The sequence below is a fragment of the Molossus molossus genome, unplaced genomic scaffold (assembly GCF_014108415.1).
Source record: "Molossus molossus isolate mMolMol1 unplaced genomic scaffold, mMolMol1.p scaffold_m16_p_20, whole genome shotgun sequence".
Taxonomy (NCBI): Eukaryota; Metazoa; Chordata; class Mammalia; order Chiroptera; family Molossidae; genus Molossus; species Molossus molossus.
The window spans coordinates 52,098,803-52,113,136 of NW_023425356.1; the positions used below are offsets into that span (position 1 = coordinate 52,098,803).

The 14,334-nt window shown below is 51.4% G+C and overlaps 1 protein-coding gene across 3 annotated transcripts in view; it reads right to left on the reverse strand.

Annotated features, from left to right (window-relative positions):
- The window catches only part of POU2F1 (POU class 2 homeobox 1), a 103,725-nt gene that overhangs the window by 36,078 nt on the left and 53,313 nt on the right, over positions 1 to 14,334 (reverse strand). For 2 of the 3 annotated variants that reach the window (XM_036272931.1, XM_036272933.1), the window contains exon 2: positions 10,047 to 10,112. In XM_036272931.1, the coding sequence (XP_036128824.1) occupies positions 10,047 to 10,112 (66 nt within the window). Of the gene's footprint in view, positions 1 to 3,985; positions 4,070 to 10,046; positions 10,113 to 14,334 lie in introns of those variants that run through there. The other variant, XM_036272934.1, reaches the window with a different exon arrangement.

Genomic DNA, 14,334 nt, shown 5'->3' on the forward strand with positions numbered 1-14,334 from the left:
CCTTATTCTAAAATTCTAACATTATATAAACATTTTCATTGGTAAAAAAAATTTCTATCAAACATGCACTCTGCTGGGTCCTTCCCCTGCCTCCTCACCGAGCCACGAGCCCTCCTCGTCTGCACCTTTGAGGCGTGAGCCAGTTACACGGTGGAGCCCCGCCTGCTCCAGGAACACAGAGCAGCCCCCGGGAGCTGCAGGAACGCCTCGTCCTCTGATTTCATCTGCTGTCAGGGCTCCCAGCTTGAACTGTGACCCTTTGCTGCCAATCCTGCCTGTACTGTCTGTCTGGGTGACCGGCCACTCCTGGGTGTCCTTCTGCCTCTGCTCCTGGTCTCATTTCCCAGCTTCGCGAGGACTTCCCTGACTGCCTCTGCCCCTGCCCGTCTACTGTGCGTCCTTCCACCTGGAACTGACTGGCCTGGACCCGCCGTCTCCATCGGCCTTCACCCGCCACTCTCCCGTCTCTCTGCCTTAAGCGGGAGCTTGCTCTGCTCAGCGGCCCCAGCCAGGGCGGAGTGCAGCACCTTCCTTGTGTTTGCTATCCCCTCCCCGTCCTAGCACTGACACAGCTCTGACCGAGCGGACTGAGCTCCCCACGCCCGTGCACACGTCAGTTCCAGGCAAGGGGTCATCACGGCTCGTCTCTATCTCATGACCATGGAAACTGCACAGAGAGAAATGACCTGCCCAAGGTGACACACTGCAGCCAGTGTGGGACCAGGGTCTGAGCCCAGGATGTCTGGTCCAGGGCCTGAGCTCTCAGCCACTAGCTACACAGCTTCCCTTCCGAGAGTCACCTGAACGTGTCACGCCCCTTCCTCCACCATTTATTTCTCTCCACAGCAATTTCTTTCCCTGTCACTTACCTAAAACCCTTCAAAGGTCCCCAGTAACTGCTGTCAACCCCACACGTCACATTTTAGGATTCCTATGTCCTGACCCTCTTCAGGACCAGAGGACCCTGATCGCTAAGGCCATGAGCAAGCGGCCGGCTTTGCTCTGATCTCTGCAGGGCCCCACCCTGGTCTACCGCAGCCCTGTCTAGTGGGCATTTCTGTGATGCTGGAACTGCTTTATGGATGTGCTGACCAATATGGAAGCCGCTGACCACAGGTGGCTGCTGACCACCAGCAGTGTGGCTCGAGACTGAGCTTCGTGGCCTCCTGCTGGGCAGTGCGGGCACTGCAGGCTCCAGTGCCAGGCCCTGGCAGCGGGCAGAAGAGCTGTCCTTGGTCCTTACTCCGCTCTTCCAGCAGCCGGTTCCATACAAGACTTGCACAGCCATCCATGCAGCCCAGACCTTTCCTCAGGAACATCTCTACCTCCAACAGGTCACTTCTCCACCTGCAAGTACCACGGGGCACCCACGCGCCCCACTTCAGAACCAATGCGCCACTTCCTCGTTGAGTCTCTACACCTCGGCAACCCCTACGCAGGGACCGGATGGCAGGCACCACACCAGCCTGATCCAGACGGAAAGGCAGGTCTTCACTTGACACCCCCTTTTCCTCTTTCGATCCTTACTCCCCGTCAGTGCCCCCCCCCCCCCGACTCACTAACCTGACCCGGTGCCCTCTGCCACTGCTCTAGGCCAGGGTGCAGCACAGTGGACCTGACAGGCTGATCAAGTCCAGAGTCTGTGTGTCAGGCCAGAGGGGAAGTATAACATGGCCGGAAGATTCTCTTACACTTGTTAGAGAAGGGTCACAGGAAAGCTGCCCCGAGGGAAGAGAGAAAAGTAGGACAATCTCGCCCTCCGTGTGTTGGGCAGCCTTTCAGAAACAAACCCTTACCAGGGCCCAAATTCCACTGTAAAATGGCCGGTACCTTAAAAACCCTAAACGTGTGGCCGGGTCATCTCCTGGTGAGAGTCGACTGCTCGCTCACTCACTCACTTAACAAAAGTATGACCTCAACTCAAATGCTGCTTAGCATCTCAGATTTCATGAGTATAGCTCCCTGCCCCAAACCCGGACAATCAAACCCGCAGACGCACCCACGGGCGGGGCCAGGCGCGCTCTTCCTGTGCAGTGTGGAGTCTCCTAGAGGCCACGCCCTGTGGCTGTCACCTGTGTCCCTGTGCTCCAGGGCTCCCTCCAGAATGCCCAGCTGGCGTCCACGGCCCTCGGAACCACCCACTATTTAACGTCACCCTGAGGAACTCCGAGGAAACTCCTGTCGGACTCCACCCTCAGGCCGGAGAGCACTTGGGCCAGCAGGGAACGCAGTCCGCACAGTCGACCTTGTAATGAACTGCAATGAACCTGACAGGCCAAGAGACATCAGAAACAGCCCCTGACAAACACGCGCAAAGGCAAAGCAGCCCGTCCACGGCAGATCCCGGCCACCCCCTGCTGGGATGAGCACTTCATGTGAGGTCTGCTCCGTAGAGAATTTCTGAGGCTCCTCCTGAAACCGCTGCTATTTTATCTGAAAATGCCTCAAACAAGTGCTGGCCAAGATCTCAGGGCTCTACGGTCCTGTGAGGAGCAGCAGGACGCTCACGGGCGCCCGGGCAACCACCACCCTCCTCTCCCGGAGACAGTGACGTCTGGCCACCGCCCGGACAAACCGCACAGGGCAACACAGCACTGGTGCTGGGAGCGGTGACCGCCACGACTTTGGAATGTATGTCATATGTATGTGTTAGGTTGTGCCGATACGTTTCCTTGGCCTTTACAGTCTCCAGAAAAATCTTGATGTTATCCTGGGAAAAATCATCTGAATGAAAAATCAAGTGGCCTGGCTGGTTTGGCTCAGCGGTTAGAGCGTCGGCCTGCGGCCCAGAGACCCTGGTTCGGTTCCCGCTAAGGGCATGTACCTCGGTTGCAGTTTGTCCCCAGCCCTGGTCGGTCGTGTGGGTGGCAGCCACTTGATGTGTCCCTTTCACGTCGATGTTTCTCTCTCCCTCTCCCCCTCCTACTCCATCTGAACAAAAAACAAACAAAAAAGGAAAAATGTCCTCCTGTGAGGATAAAAAAAGAAAAATCAAGTGAACAGGATGAGATAGGAGAGCCTTATTCTATTGTAATTAGGATGAAAAAAGACACATTTAATTTACTACCAACTCAATGAATCAACAGGTGAGTCAGTTGTTTTAAAATAAGTTTTAAGTCCAGCCGGTGTGGCTCAGTGGTTGAGCATCGACCCACACACGGAGAGGTCGCCAGTTCGATTCCTAGTCAGGGCACATGCCCAGGTTGTGGGCCAAATCCCCAGTGGGGCATGCAGGAGGCAGCCCATCCATGTTCTCTCTCATCGATGTTTCTATCTCTCCCCCTCTCCCTTCCTCTTTATCTAAAATCAATAATAATAAAAAAAAAAGTTTAATATTTCAAAACAATTAAATATTATCAGGAAACACATTTTATATTTAAAATTTTAAATTTAATGTCATTTTTACCTTCATTAACAATAATAAGCCAATAGTAAGTTTTCAAGAATAATACTAGTGAGTCAATGGCAGTGTCAGTGGCCACTCTGAAGTCTGAAGGTCTGGAATGGCCTCATCTGGGCATGAGTGAAGGAAACGTGGCAGGAACTCACATGACCAGCTGGAAACCCCGGAGGAACTAGGGACCACTAAGCTAGGTTTCTTCCTCCCCCTTCGGCTTTTACTGGCTTGTTTCTTCATACTGACACACCACCCACCACCACCGTGTTTAAATCACACCCAGTTTCCAAGGCTCAGCTGACTGCCCACCAACGGAAAGCCGCCCGGACCCGCCCGGCAAGCAGCCCCGCCCCGCGCTGAAGTCCCAGGGCCCCGGCGCTTCCTCGGGCCTCCGGGGCTCCCCACACCGTGCTCTCCGTGCGGACTTCTGGAGCGGGGTCAGCGCGGCACTGTGCTCGCCTGAGCGACTCCGTGGTGTGTGGCGCAGTCTTACACTGGGGGCAGATTGTAAGGAGCGACATGCTCAAGGATAGTATCGGTGTGACTTTTGTTAGGTGACTAAGCATCTCTGAGCCTCAATTCTCTCACCTACAAAAAGAGAAACAGCTTCACATGGTCGTGATAAGGATGAACTGGATGGTCTATACAATACGCTTCACATATCTAGTAAAGACTTAATAAAAAACAGCCATGATTATACCATTATAGATTATCACTTTATAATAAATTACAGTATTCATAGTAAATTATTATTTTACAGTAAGTCACTTAACAATAAATGTCAAATTAATGGAAAAGACTTAAAACAGGGCAATGGCCCCCAGAGAGCTTCCATCTAAAAGACGCAGGAACCGTCCACTCCGCGCTCTTCCAAGGACAGGGTCAAAGGGATGCAGACCACAGGGCCACCCGAGCAGAAGCCCAGGCGCAGGGCAGAGGGCTGATGGTCAGGAAGACCGAGGAAAGAAACCAGGCCGCTCATTAAAAGTGAAGAAGGCTGTAAAATTTGTCCAATATTTCTTTACATCAATCAATCAATCAATAAATAAATAGCCCTGGCCAGTTTGGCTCAGCGGTTAGAGTGTCCGCCTGCGGTCCAGAGAGACCCGGGTTCGATTCCCGCTAAGGGCACGTACCTCGGTTGCAGTTTGTCCCTGGCCCTGGTTGGTCGTGTGGGTGGCAGCCACTTGATGTGTCCCTTTCACGTCGATGTTTCTCTCTCTCTCTCTTCCTCTCTCTCCCTCCCACTCTACCTGAACAAAAAAATGAAAGAATGTCCTCAGGTGAGGATAAAAAAATAAAAAATAAAGCTTTGGCTTTTCCTACTAACACTTATAAGACTTTACACAGCTGCCATCTAGAATACAGCTGATCAGACTTCGTTTAGGGTCAAGTACTGTGATAGGGAGAACAGTGGCCACTCCCAGATGTCCAAGGCCTAATCGCTGGGAGCTGGGCACAGTCACCTCACGGGGTAGAAAGGACTCTGCAGAGCCCTGGCTGACTGCTCGGTGGTTAGAGTGTCGGCCCGCAGACCAGAGTCTTGGGTTTGATTCCTGGTCAAAGGCATGTACCTCAGTTGCAGGTTTGATCTCGGGCCGTGGTCGGGGTTATGTGGGAGGCAACCAATCAATGTGTGTCTCTCACATCACTGTCTCTCTCCACCCCGCCTCCGCCTCCTTCTCACTCTACCTAAAAAATCAATGGAAAAATATCCTCTCGGGTGAGGGTTTTAAAAAAACAAGGACTCTGCAGATCTGATTAAGTTAAGGGTCCTGAGATGGGGAGATTACCTTCAACTATCTAGGTGGGTCCAATGCAATCACAATAGTCCTTGTGAGTGAAGGAGGTGGACAGGAGGGTCAGAGAACACGTGATAATGGAAGCGGGGGTAAGACAGGGATAGCGACAGAGACAGAAATGGAGACAGAGATAGAGAGACAGAGGCAGAGGCAGAGAGACAGAGATGGATGCAGGATGCACAGACCTACGACGCCACACACACAAGGACGCAGGTGTCCTCCAGAAGCTAGAAAAGGGAAGGACAGAGACTCTCCAAAGAGCCTCCAGAAGGAACACAACCCTTCCAAAACCTTGATTTTTGTGATTTCTGACCTCTAGAACTGTAGGATAATAAATTTGTGTTGTTTTACCCAGAAATTTCACTACCAATTTTATACCCCCAAAATTGAAATAAGGACCTAAGATATGACACTGTTCATTGCAGCATTATTCACAATAGGTAAAAGGCAGAAATAACCATGGTCCATCAACAGACAGATGGATAAACAAAACGTGGTATTTGCATACAGTAGAATATTATTCAGCTCTACATGCTACAACATAAATGAACCTTGAAAACATGATGCTAAGTGAAGTAAGTCAGACACCAAAGGAAAAATACTATATGATTCCACTTACATAAAATATCTAGAATAGGCAAATTCGTAGAAACAGACACAGACTGCAGGCTGCAAGGGCTGGAGGAGGGAGAAATGGAATTACTGCTCCCCAGGGAACACATTGTGGCAGCATCCTCCAGACAACTATGTTAAAGAAACACCATTACTGTTCCCTCTTATCCAGATGGGGTTTTTGTTGAGAGGATATTATTTTAGCAAAATAATTCAATTTTCCAGTTTTTTCGCTCCTGATCTTGGGCCCCTGGAGCTACTCTCGGGAAAGGCCATGTCACCTGTGGGCTAGATAAACACTCTCTCCCTCAGTCTGAGCCTGACCCTCAACAAGACGATTAATCCTTTGTATTTATTTATGTCAATCACCTCCTTAAAGTAACCATGTCAAAACATACTCCCTCTACCCAGAACCCCAAATCCACCTCGAGGCAGCACGAGGCGGTGGAAGGTCTCTGCAGCCCGGACCCTCAGCTCTGCACCTACCTGCCCCCGTCGTGAGAGGCACCGCACACCAAGCGGAGCCCTAGCGATCGCGAGGAAGGCGTGTGAACGTGTCTGCCACGCACACGCACGGGATCCAGCGAACGGAACGGGAAGTGCTGCCGTCAGCTCAGCCTCACCCTGCCTGCCCCCAGGCCCCTCAGCGGCGTGAAGGGGAGATGGGATGGTGACGGGAGCTGGTGTAAACTAGTGCCCGTCTTCCTTCTCCCCGCCACCTCAATATTCTCTCCTTGTTTAATCTGACCTTCTCCCCAACTTCAGAAAAACAGTCTCTCTCTGTACCAAGGGAAGCCCCCATTCTGTACTTTTTATTTTATTTTTTAGTATTTTTTTCTTTATTGATTTTATGGAGAGGGAGAGAGAGAAACATCGATGAGAGAGAACATCGACTGGCCGCCTCCTGCACATCCCACCCTAGGGATCAAACCCACAACCTGGCACATGCCTTGCCCAGGAATTGAGCTAGAGACCTGCTGGCGCACGGGGCGACGCTCAACCCTGCGCCGCACCAGCTCGGCCCATCCTGTGCTTTTGATCCCAGCCCTCCTGCCCTACCTTGATCCCATCAATTGCTTCTTTTCCTCGATCTCTTTCCTCCAGTGGTTCCTTCCACCTGGCCTAACACATACTCACATTTCCTGAAAGAAATACCACTGTGGCACTTTCTGCACCTCCCCCTGAGTTTCCATGCTCTACCCGGGATCCGTCACCTGTCCATCTGTCTGATAGTGGAATGAACAGCCCAGGTGTGACAGCACCAAGCACAACGTCCACACGGGGCGGCGCTGCTGAGTGACCACTGGCAAGCCCAGCTGCCGACCTCCTGTGCGCACCAAGGGCTCCGACGGAAGCGCAGCGCCGGCATGGCTGCTCCGCTCAGACAGACCCGCCGGCAGGAAGTGCCGTGACAGTCCTCGATCATTTCATGCCGTTCTCTTTACAATATCACAGATCAGAATTATCTTACCAGAGATGTTTGCAAATGCCATGACCTAGCCCTGGCCAGTTTAGCTCAATGACTGGAGCGTTGGCCCGTGGACCAAGGAGTCGCTGGTTGGATTCTGGTCAAGGGCATATATCCCGGTTGCAGTTCGGTCCCCCGTCCTGCTTGGGGTCATGTGGGCGGCAGCCAGTCGATGTGTCTTTCTCACAGCAATGTGCCTCTCTCTCCTTCTCTCTGTCTCTCCCTCCCTCCCACTCTATCTGAGGATAAATGGAAAAATACCTTCAGGTGAGGATTTTAAAAATATAAAAAATGCTGTGATCTACACAAAAGTATTCATCATAGAGTCTTTACAATAAAACAATGTGCTTGTTATATTTTTAAATAAGAATCAATTTGTAACATCTGAACAAAATGTAAGTTTGCACCTAACCTATCATACACCGTCATTCGATGGAGAAACTAGAACCCAGTGCCTGCCAAGGGTCCTGGCCAGCAAGGTGACAGGGCTGGGAGGAGCTGAGACCGCGGGAGGCTGAGCCCCAGGAGCCAGCTGTTCTCATGGGGGCCCACGGGAGGGCTGTGGGGTTCACAAGGCAGCCGAGGTGGGCAGAGGAAGTGAGTGTCATGCACAGGGCAGGGCACAGGTCCCCTTGGGCCCAGCTCCTGGAGCTCCTGCACTGCAGCGGCTCCTGAAAAAGCAGTTCGGTCCTCTGTTGGCAGGGAGAAGAGACCATCTCCTCTGCTGCTGCTGGTGGTCAAGACGTCGAGGAAGGGCCAGTTCTCAGCCAGAGTCAGTATTAGAGCCCTTAGACAACAAGATGCCTAAACTGCTACACACGTTTCATGTGAACACAGGGCAAGTTCACAGCAGTGTGCTCCAGCTGGAACGTGCCGCAGCAGGTGCTCCAGCTGGAACGTGCCGCAGCAGGTGCTCCAGCTGGAACGTGCCGCAGCAGGTGCTCCAGGTGGAACGTGCCGCAGCAGGTGCTCCAGGTGGAACGTGCCGCTCCAGCAGGTGCTCCAGGTGGAACGTGCCGCTCCAGCAGGTGCTCCAGGTGGAACGTGCCGCTCCAGCAGGTGCTCCAGGTGGAACGTGCCGCAGCAGGTGCTCCAGCTGGAACGTGCAGCTCCAGCAGGTGCTCCAGGTGGAACGTGCCGCTCCAGCAGGTGCTCCAGCTGGAACGTGCCGCTCCAGCAGGTGCTCCAGCTGGAACGTGCCGCTCCAGCAGGTGCTCCAGCTGGAACGTGCCGCTCCAGCAGGTGCTCCAGCTGGAACGTGCCGCTCCAGCAGGTGCTCCAGCTGGAACGTGCAGCTTCACTTTATTGCCGTGCACGGCAGAGACCACAGGTGCACATCCTGACCCTGCCTTATTTCCTGGCTGGCTCTGTGCCTCAATGTCCCATTTCTTGAAATAACAACAATACCAAACCTGCAGGCTGGCACAAGAACTCAGGCTTCGATCACGGCTGCGGCCCAGGGAGTCACATGCAGACGGTGCCGGTGCTCCGCAGAGATCCAGAGCCAGCCCCCCCCCCCCCCCAGAATGCTCGCCCTCGCTGGCAGGGGCTCTTCAGGCGCAGGGTCCTGCTCTCTCCGCCCTGATGCTCTCTGTGAACAAGTCCCACACACAGGCCAGGTGCCGAAGCACCTGCACTGCCAGACGAGAGGTGGGGCCACACAGGACAGAGGAACACAGAGGGAGGCCCTGCACAGTTCAGACAACAGCACGTAGCATCCCCCTCAGGAGGGACAGCAGTCTGCTCGGCCGGGCTGGCTTCAGGGGCAGTAACTGGAGGGAGCCCAACAGCTCAGTGTCCCCCAGAGGCGCAGGTATGTTCAGAGACGGCAGGATTAACAGCACCCCAGGTTCAGGACAGTAGCTGTCAGGAAGCTGCTCCGTCGGTTCATCCGCTTCACATGGAAAGGCTATGTGGCCGGGGACCCGGCTTCGGGCCGAGGCAGCTTACACAGCGGGCGGCAGAGGCGACCTGATGGCCAGGGCAGAGGCCGTGTCTTCAGGAACCGGCCCCCTCTGTGCCCCTGGCCCACGGTTCCTGTGGTTGAGGCTGTAACTTCTGCCTTGTCCCGAATCTGGGAAGTCCCTGTCCCACCCCTGGCAAACAGACAGAGCCAATGTCTACGGAGCCGTGTGCGGAGTTAGGAGGGTGGGCTGTGGAGACAACCTACCCTTTAGGGACAGCTTTCCTCTCCCAGGACCTGTTTTCTCATGGATGCAGCCATTTCCCCCGATAGAGGGGTTAACCAAGTGTAATTCTTTTTACTCACCAAATAAAAGGTGGTATGAGAAATAGGTGTGTGTCGTCAGCTATGTGCAGACACTATCCTAACCCTAACTCACATTGAATGTCGGGCGGTGGGATTTACTGTTTGTTAACACCTGTGACAAGAGCAACTTTCCACTGAAATACGTTACTTATCCCACTTTGCCATAGAGCGCACGCGTCTCAAACAGACCAGGGAGACTGACGCCACACAGCTAATGGCAACCCCATAACTCATACCCAAAACCAGAGGCCCAAAGGACTATGCTCTGAGCTGCTCTGTAGCTTCACTGACAAATGGCAGCAAAAAGACAAGCCGTGTGCAGGAGAAGTCAGGTATCTGAAGAAAATACAATCTCAGCTCCTGCAGGTACTGAATTATATCTGACAACTCAACACTCAAAGCAGCCTTCATCTGCCCAGTGCGGGTCCCGGTTCATGGACCCCCACCTGTCCCCACCCACCGAGTGAAAGGCTCAGTCCGGGTTGGCCGGCGTCTTACCTGTGCTGCTGTCCCCACTCTCCACAGATGGTTTACCATTTTCTGGAGGACTGTTCATTCTCGAGTCTGCAATAAACCAGAGGTGAACGAAGTTAAAAAACTGGGGATGTGGTTAGGGCAGAGGAAAGGGTTACGAATATTGCCTAATGTTACAGTCCTACAGTTCGAGGAGACAGTCAATGCTAAAACATTGGAAATTGCAAAAGAAGTTTATCTGAAAGAAATTCAAGATTCCATCAATCCTGAAGTGATCCAAAATTAAGTAGTCTTTCTAATGAATTTTAAGATGCTTCCAAGAAAAATAGCAGAAATCTGACCTGAAAAGTTATGAGTCTGATACGTAAAAGGAGTAAATGCTTTATATTATGAAGATAAAGGACGTTAAAGAAATAAAGCTAGGGAAGCATCTCAGAGTAACATGTGTTACTGCCCAATAAAGTTTATTTTTCCATAAGCAAAGATATTTGCTAATTACGACCAAAACAATCCACTGATAATCTTGACAACAGTAACTCAACAGAGTAACACAAAGCACATCTAAGAAAAATATCTCCCTGTCCCCCAGACCAGCATGTGCCAGAGTGATGTGCCAGGTTCACCGCTCGGTCATACAGCAGCACGAGGAGTCATGCACAAGGCACAGCAGATGTATCAGATGACTCCAGACAGACCCCACACCCACTGGCATCAGCTACCTCGATGCCCGGAATGAGCCCGCTGACGTGGCTCCTCTCTTCGGGAATATCTGTGTCTGTTTCAGGAAGACTTTGCAGGACAAAGTCCTCATCACGAAGGCCAGGTGTCCCAGATGATGTGCGACAGAGACGAGGACAAGCCTGCTTTCCTTCCACATCTTCAAAAGGGGGGAAACTAAATACAGACCCCATTCCACTCTTCCTCAAACTCAAAGTCGGCGTGTTTGTAAAGCAAACTAGTTTACCTTCGAGCAGGTTCTGCCTCCCCTCCAGGTTAAGAACCATTTACTACTGGTTAGCTGAGAATAAACACTTTAACTATGTTATACTGGATTTCCGACCAGAGGGCACATTTTGTCATCTGCTTCAGTGTTTAAATAGAAAATTAAAATGGTCATTTGCGTCCCAGCCACGTTGTCCCAGTGACACTATCCATGTGCACAGGGATGAGAGCTTCAGGAGTCCTCCAAAAATGTCACTTCCACCCGGGAAGCTGAGGACCCGCGGCTCTAATAGAGGTAAACAGACACCTGTCCTGCGTGATTATGCAGTTCTACCATATCTTTGGTTTGTTCTTTGAAGCTCAAAGGGTTCAGATTCTTATGTCTTTGGTCATAAATGAGGGTTTTTGTATAACTTCCTTCCCCCCACTGCCCAGAAAAATTTAAATATCATCTGAAAGCAGACTAAGGTTTGAAAGAAACAGGTGTACAACGTAGTAAAAATCAGCTTTCTGAATGACTTAACCAAAATCTTATGAAGGTCAACAAAGACCACAACAATGTGACAGAAAACACCCTGAAGCACACACAGGGCTCCCTGCTCCCTTCAGACTGCATTTTAAAGGAAAGCGGGAAAAACAATGAATCGGTTAGCATTCATTTTAAAAGATGCCAATTTCCTACATATCATAAAAACAATAAGGCATAATTCTCAACAAGTCATGAGCTTAACCCCGCAGTTTGTACCCTAATTCTCACATCCACAAATTAGTTAGGTCACAGGTGTCTATGGGATTTTCTAAGGATTTTCTATTGAACTGTCAAGACCTTCAAAGACATTTAACAAAATTACTTCCCACACAAAATAATAAATATAAATTCTGATTAACGGTACAACTATGGGAAGACTGTTTAAATATTTGTTAACTAAAAATAATAGACATAATTTCTAATTCTGAAATATAATGCTAAAAGTATTTCAGGAAAGTATTTCCTTCCCTTCTCGCGCCCCCCACTTGGTGAATGTGTGCGTCCGGGTGAGCCTCCCGCACGGGAGCAGCCGTGCCCCGAGCCGGACGCTGCGGGCTGCGCTTGGGCTGAGCTCTCGGCTCGGTTGTTGGTTCAGCCACCCACGCGGCGACAGTGGCTTTCACACTTTGCACGCACGCCACCACTACTGTGCTTCCGGCCATGCCTTCTGTCCACCTGAAACTCAAACACTTCCAGAACTATCGCTTGACTCTGCCCCTGGTGTCCGTGAAGCGATGGGGCAGCCTGCTTCTCACGCGGGGAAATGACACGCAGGCACAAAGGTGCAGTGTGAGCCGGCAGAGTCCCGGAGTTCGCTCCAGCTGGCTCTCCGGGACCAGGTGAGCCACAGAGCTGTCAACAAGTCTGCACAGGCAGACGAAACGCACACAGACGTGGCCACCAGGAGCCATCCCTGTCTACAAGCCAAAGCGCCTCACTCGGTCTGAAACTCAGTCCCCAAGGACAGTTTATATATTCCAGTCAGAAGCTCCCTCTTCGAAGGGCTTCTTCTTCTATAGGGAAAATTCTAAAAACAGGCTTTTCAGAACTTAAGGTTGTTTTCTGAAGAAAGGTTAATTTTTTAAAGTAAAATCGGCTAGTATTAGTCAGATGTGAGAAGTCCCATCCTAACATCTGGAGAGGGACCCACAGCCCGGCGCAGCACCGACTCGCAGGGCAGTGGCTCACCCGGGGCTCACGGGGGCGAGTCCGCACTGCGGCTCCGCCTGCTTCTCACTCAGGACTTTGGTTTTATATGAGACCTTCTAACTAAGTATGCAAAACACTTTTATTAACACACATATTATTTAGGTGCATTCAGACCTTGTTTCTGATCTAGAGCGCTTTCAGAGCCGCACGAAAGGCTCTCAGTGGACCGTCCCAAACAGCAAAGACGCCCTCCGCTGAAGCTGCATCCCAAGTCCACACTGTTCACTGCAGTCTCCGGACCAGGGGCGCTGGCGGTGGAGGGCCCACTGCAGGTTCAAGTGCACGGCGCCTTCCCACGCTCCCCTCCTGCTGCACCCGCGTCTCCCCCCACCGGCCGCACAGGTGATGGAGCGTTTCTGCCGCCAACCCCACCCCATTTCCACACTGAGCTCGGAGAGCGCTGTCTGTACCCACCTAGCACCGAGTCGCTGCGGTCCAGCATTGCTGGGAGATCCTCTAGGGCCGCACCGTCCACAGCGAGGAGAGCGGCCAGCGGGCTGGGTGGGCTCAGAGGCACCACTGTTTCTAACAGATCTGGGGGAACAGGGCGGGAGGTGGGCAGTGGACTGGGGGAGATGCGAACTACAACCAGTTACACCATCACCATCTCAGCTGAATACGGAAACTTCAGTTGCTCAGAGGAGTTTTAGTCTCTCCTACCAGCTAGGACTGACATTGTCAAGGCAACTGAAGCATGAAAAGTTCCCCTTTTTGTAATAAAATAGAAACAAAGATTGCAGCTGGCAGTTTCCATAATGAAGCTTAATCAGTATGCGCGTGATTAGGGCCTCATGCAGATCTCTCCTCGTTAGAGCAGCAGCCAGCACTTTGAAGTCCCGACAATTCATTTACAGAGTACACTGAGCACTCCCTGCATAATTTAAATCATTACATAAATATTTATCAGTCCATTTGCATATTAATTGGCAGTGCATGAAGGGAAAAATTATCTCCGGAGTGCCAGCATAATAATTAGGAGGATGAAATGAGATTTCTTCCAATGGCCTGGCTTCTCAGACCTGACTTGAGATGGTGCTGGGGAGAAGGGAGGGACAGGCGACAGGGCTCTGTTAAAACCACCAAAATGACACGTACAAATTAGAAACAACTCTGGCGACTTAAGCACCTTTAATCTTATTCCTGCTGGCAACAATGACTTCAGTAATAAGAGGATTTGCAAAAACCTTTCTACACAGTCCAAATAATCCCAAGGAACAATTAGCAAGGTAGCAGCAGAACACAGGACTGTCAAGATGGTGCTAGCCGACTGATAGGAAAGGTTCCAGATATTAACATGCACCCGCCTTCCGGGAAAGTCACCCCAGCAGGCAACAGTGGAACTCCAGAAGCAGGGCAGGGCCTGTACAACCCCCTTTGGGGGGGCTCTACACAATCCCTGTGCACTGTGCTGACGGACTCCACTAGTTGAACAGCACAAGGTATGTGGTACCTTCCCCATCAAACTCAATCCAAAGTGGAAGACAGTGTGTTGCTTACAATAACAATCATCAGAAAATGGGCCGTGTAAATCATGGAATTACTTAGTATCTCAAGTAAATTCTACTTAACAGATATGAATAAATGTGTGTGTGTATAACACCCTGCTAAATAACACATCTATTCAATTTCAAG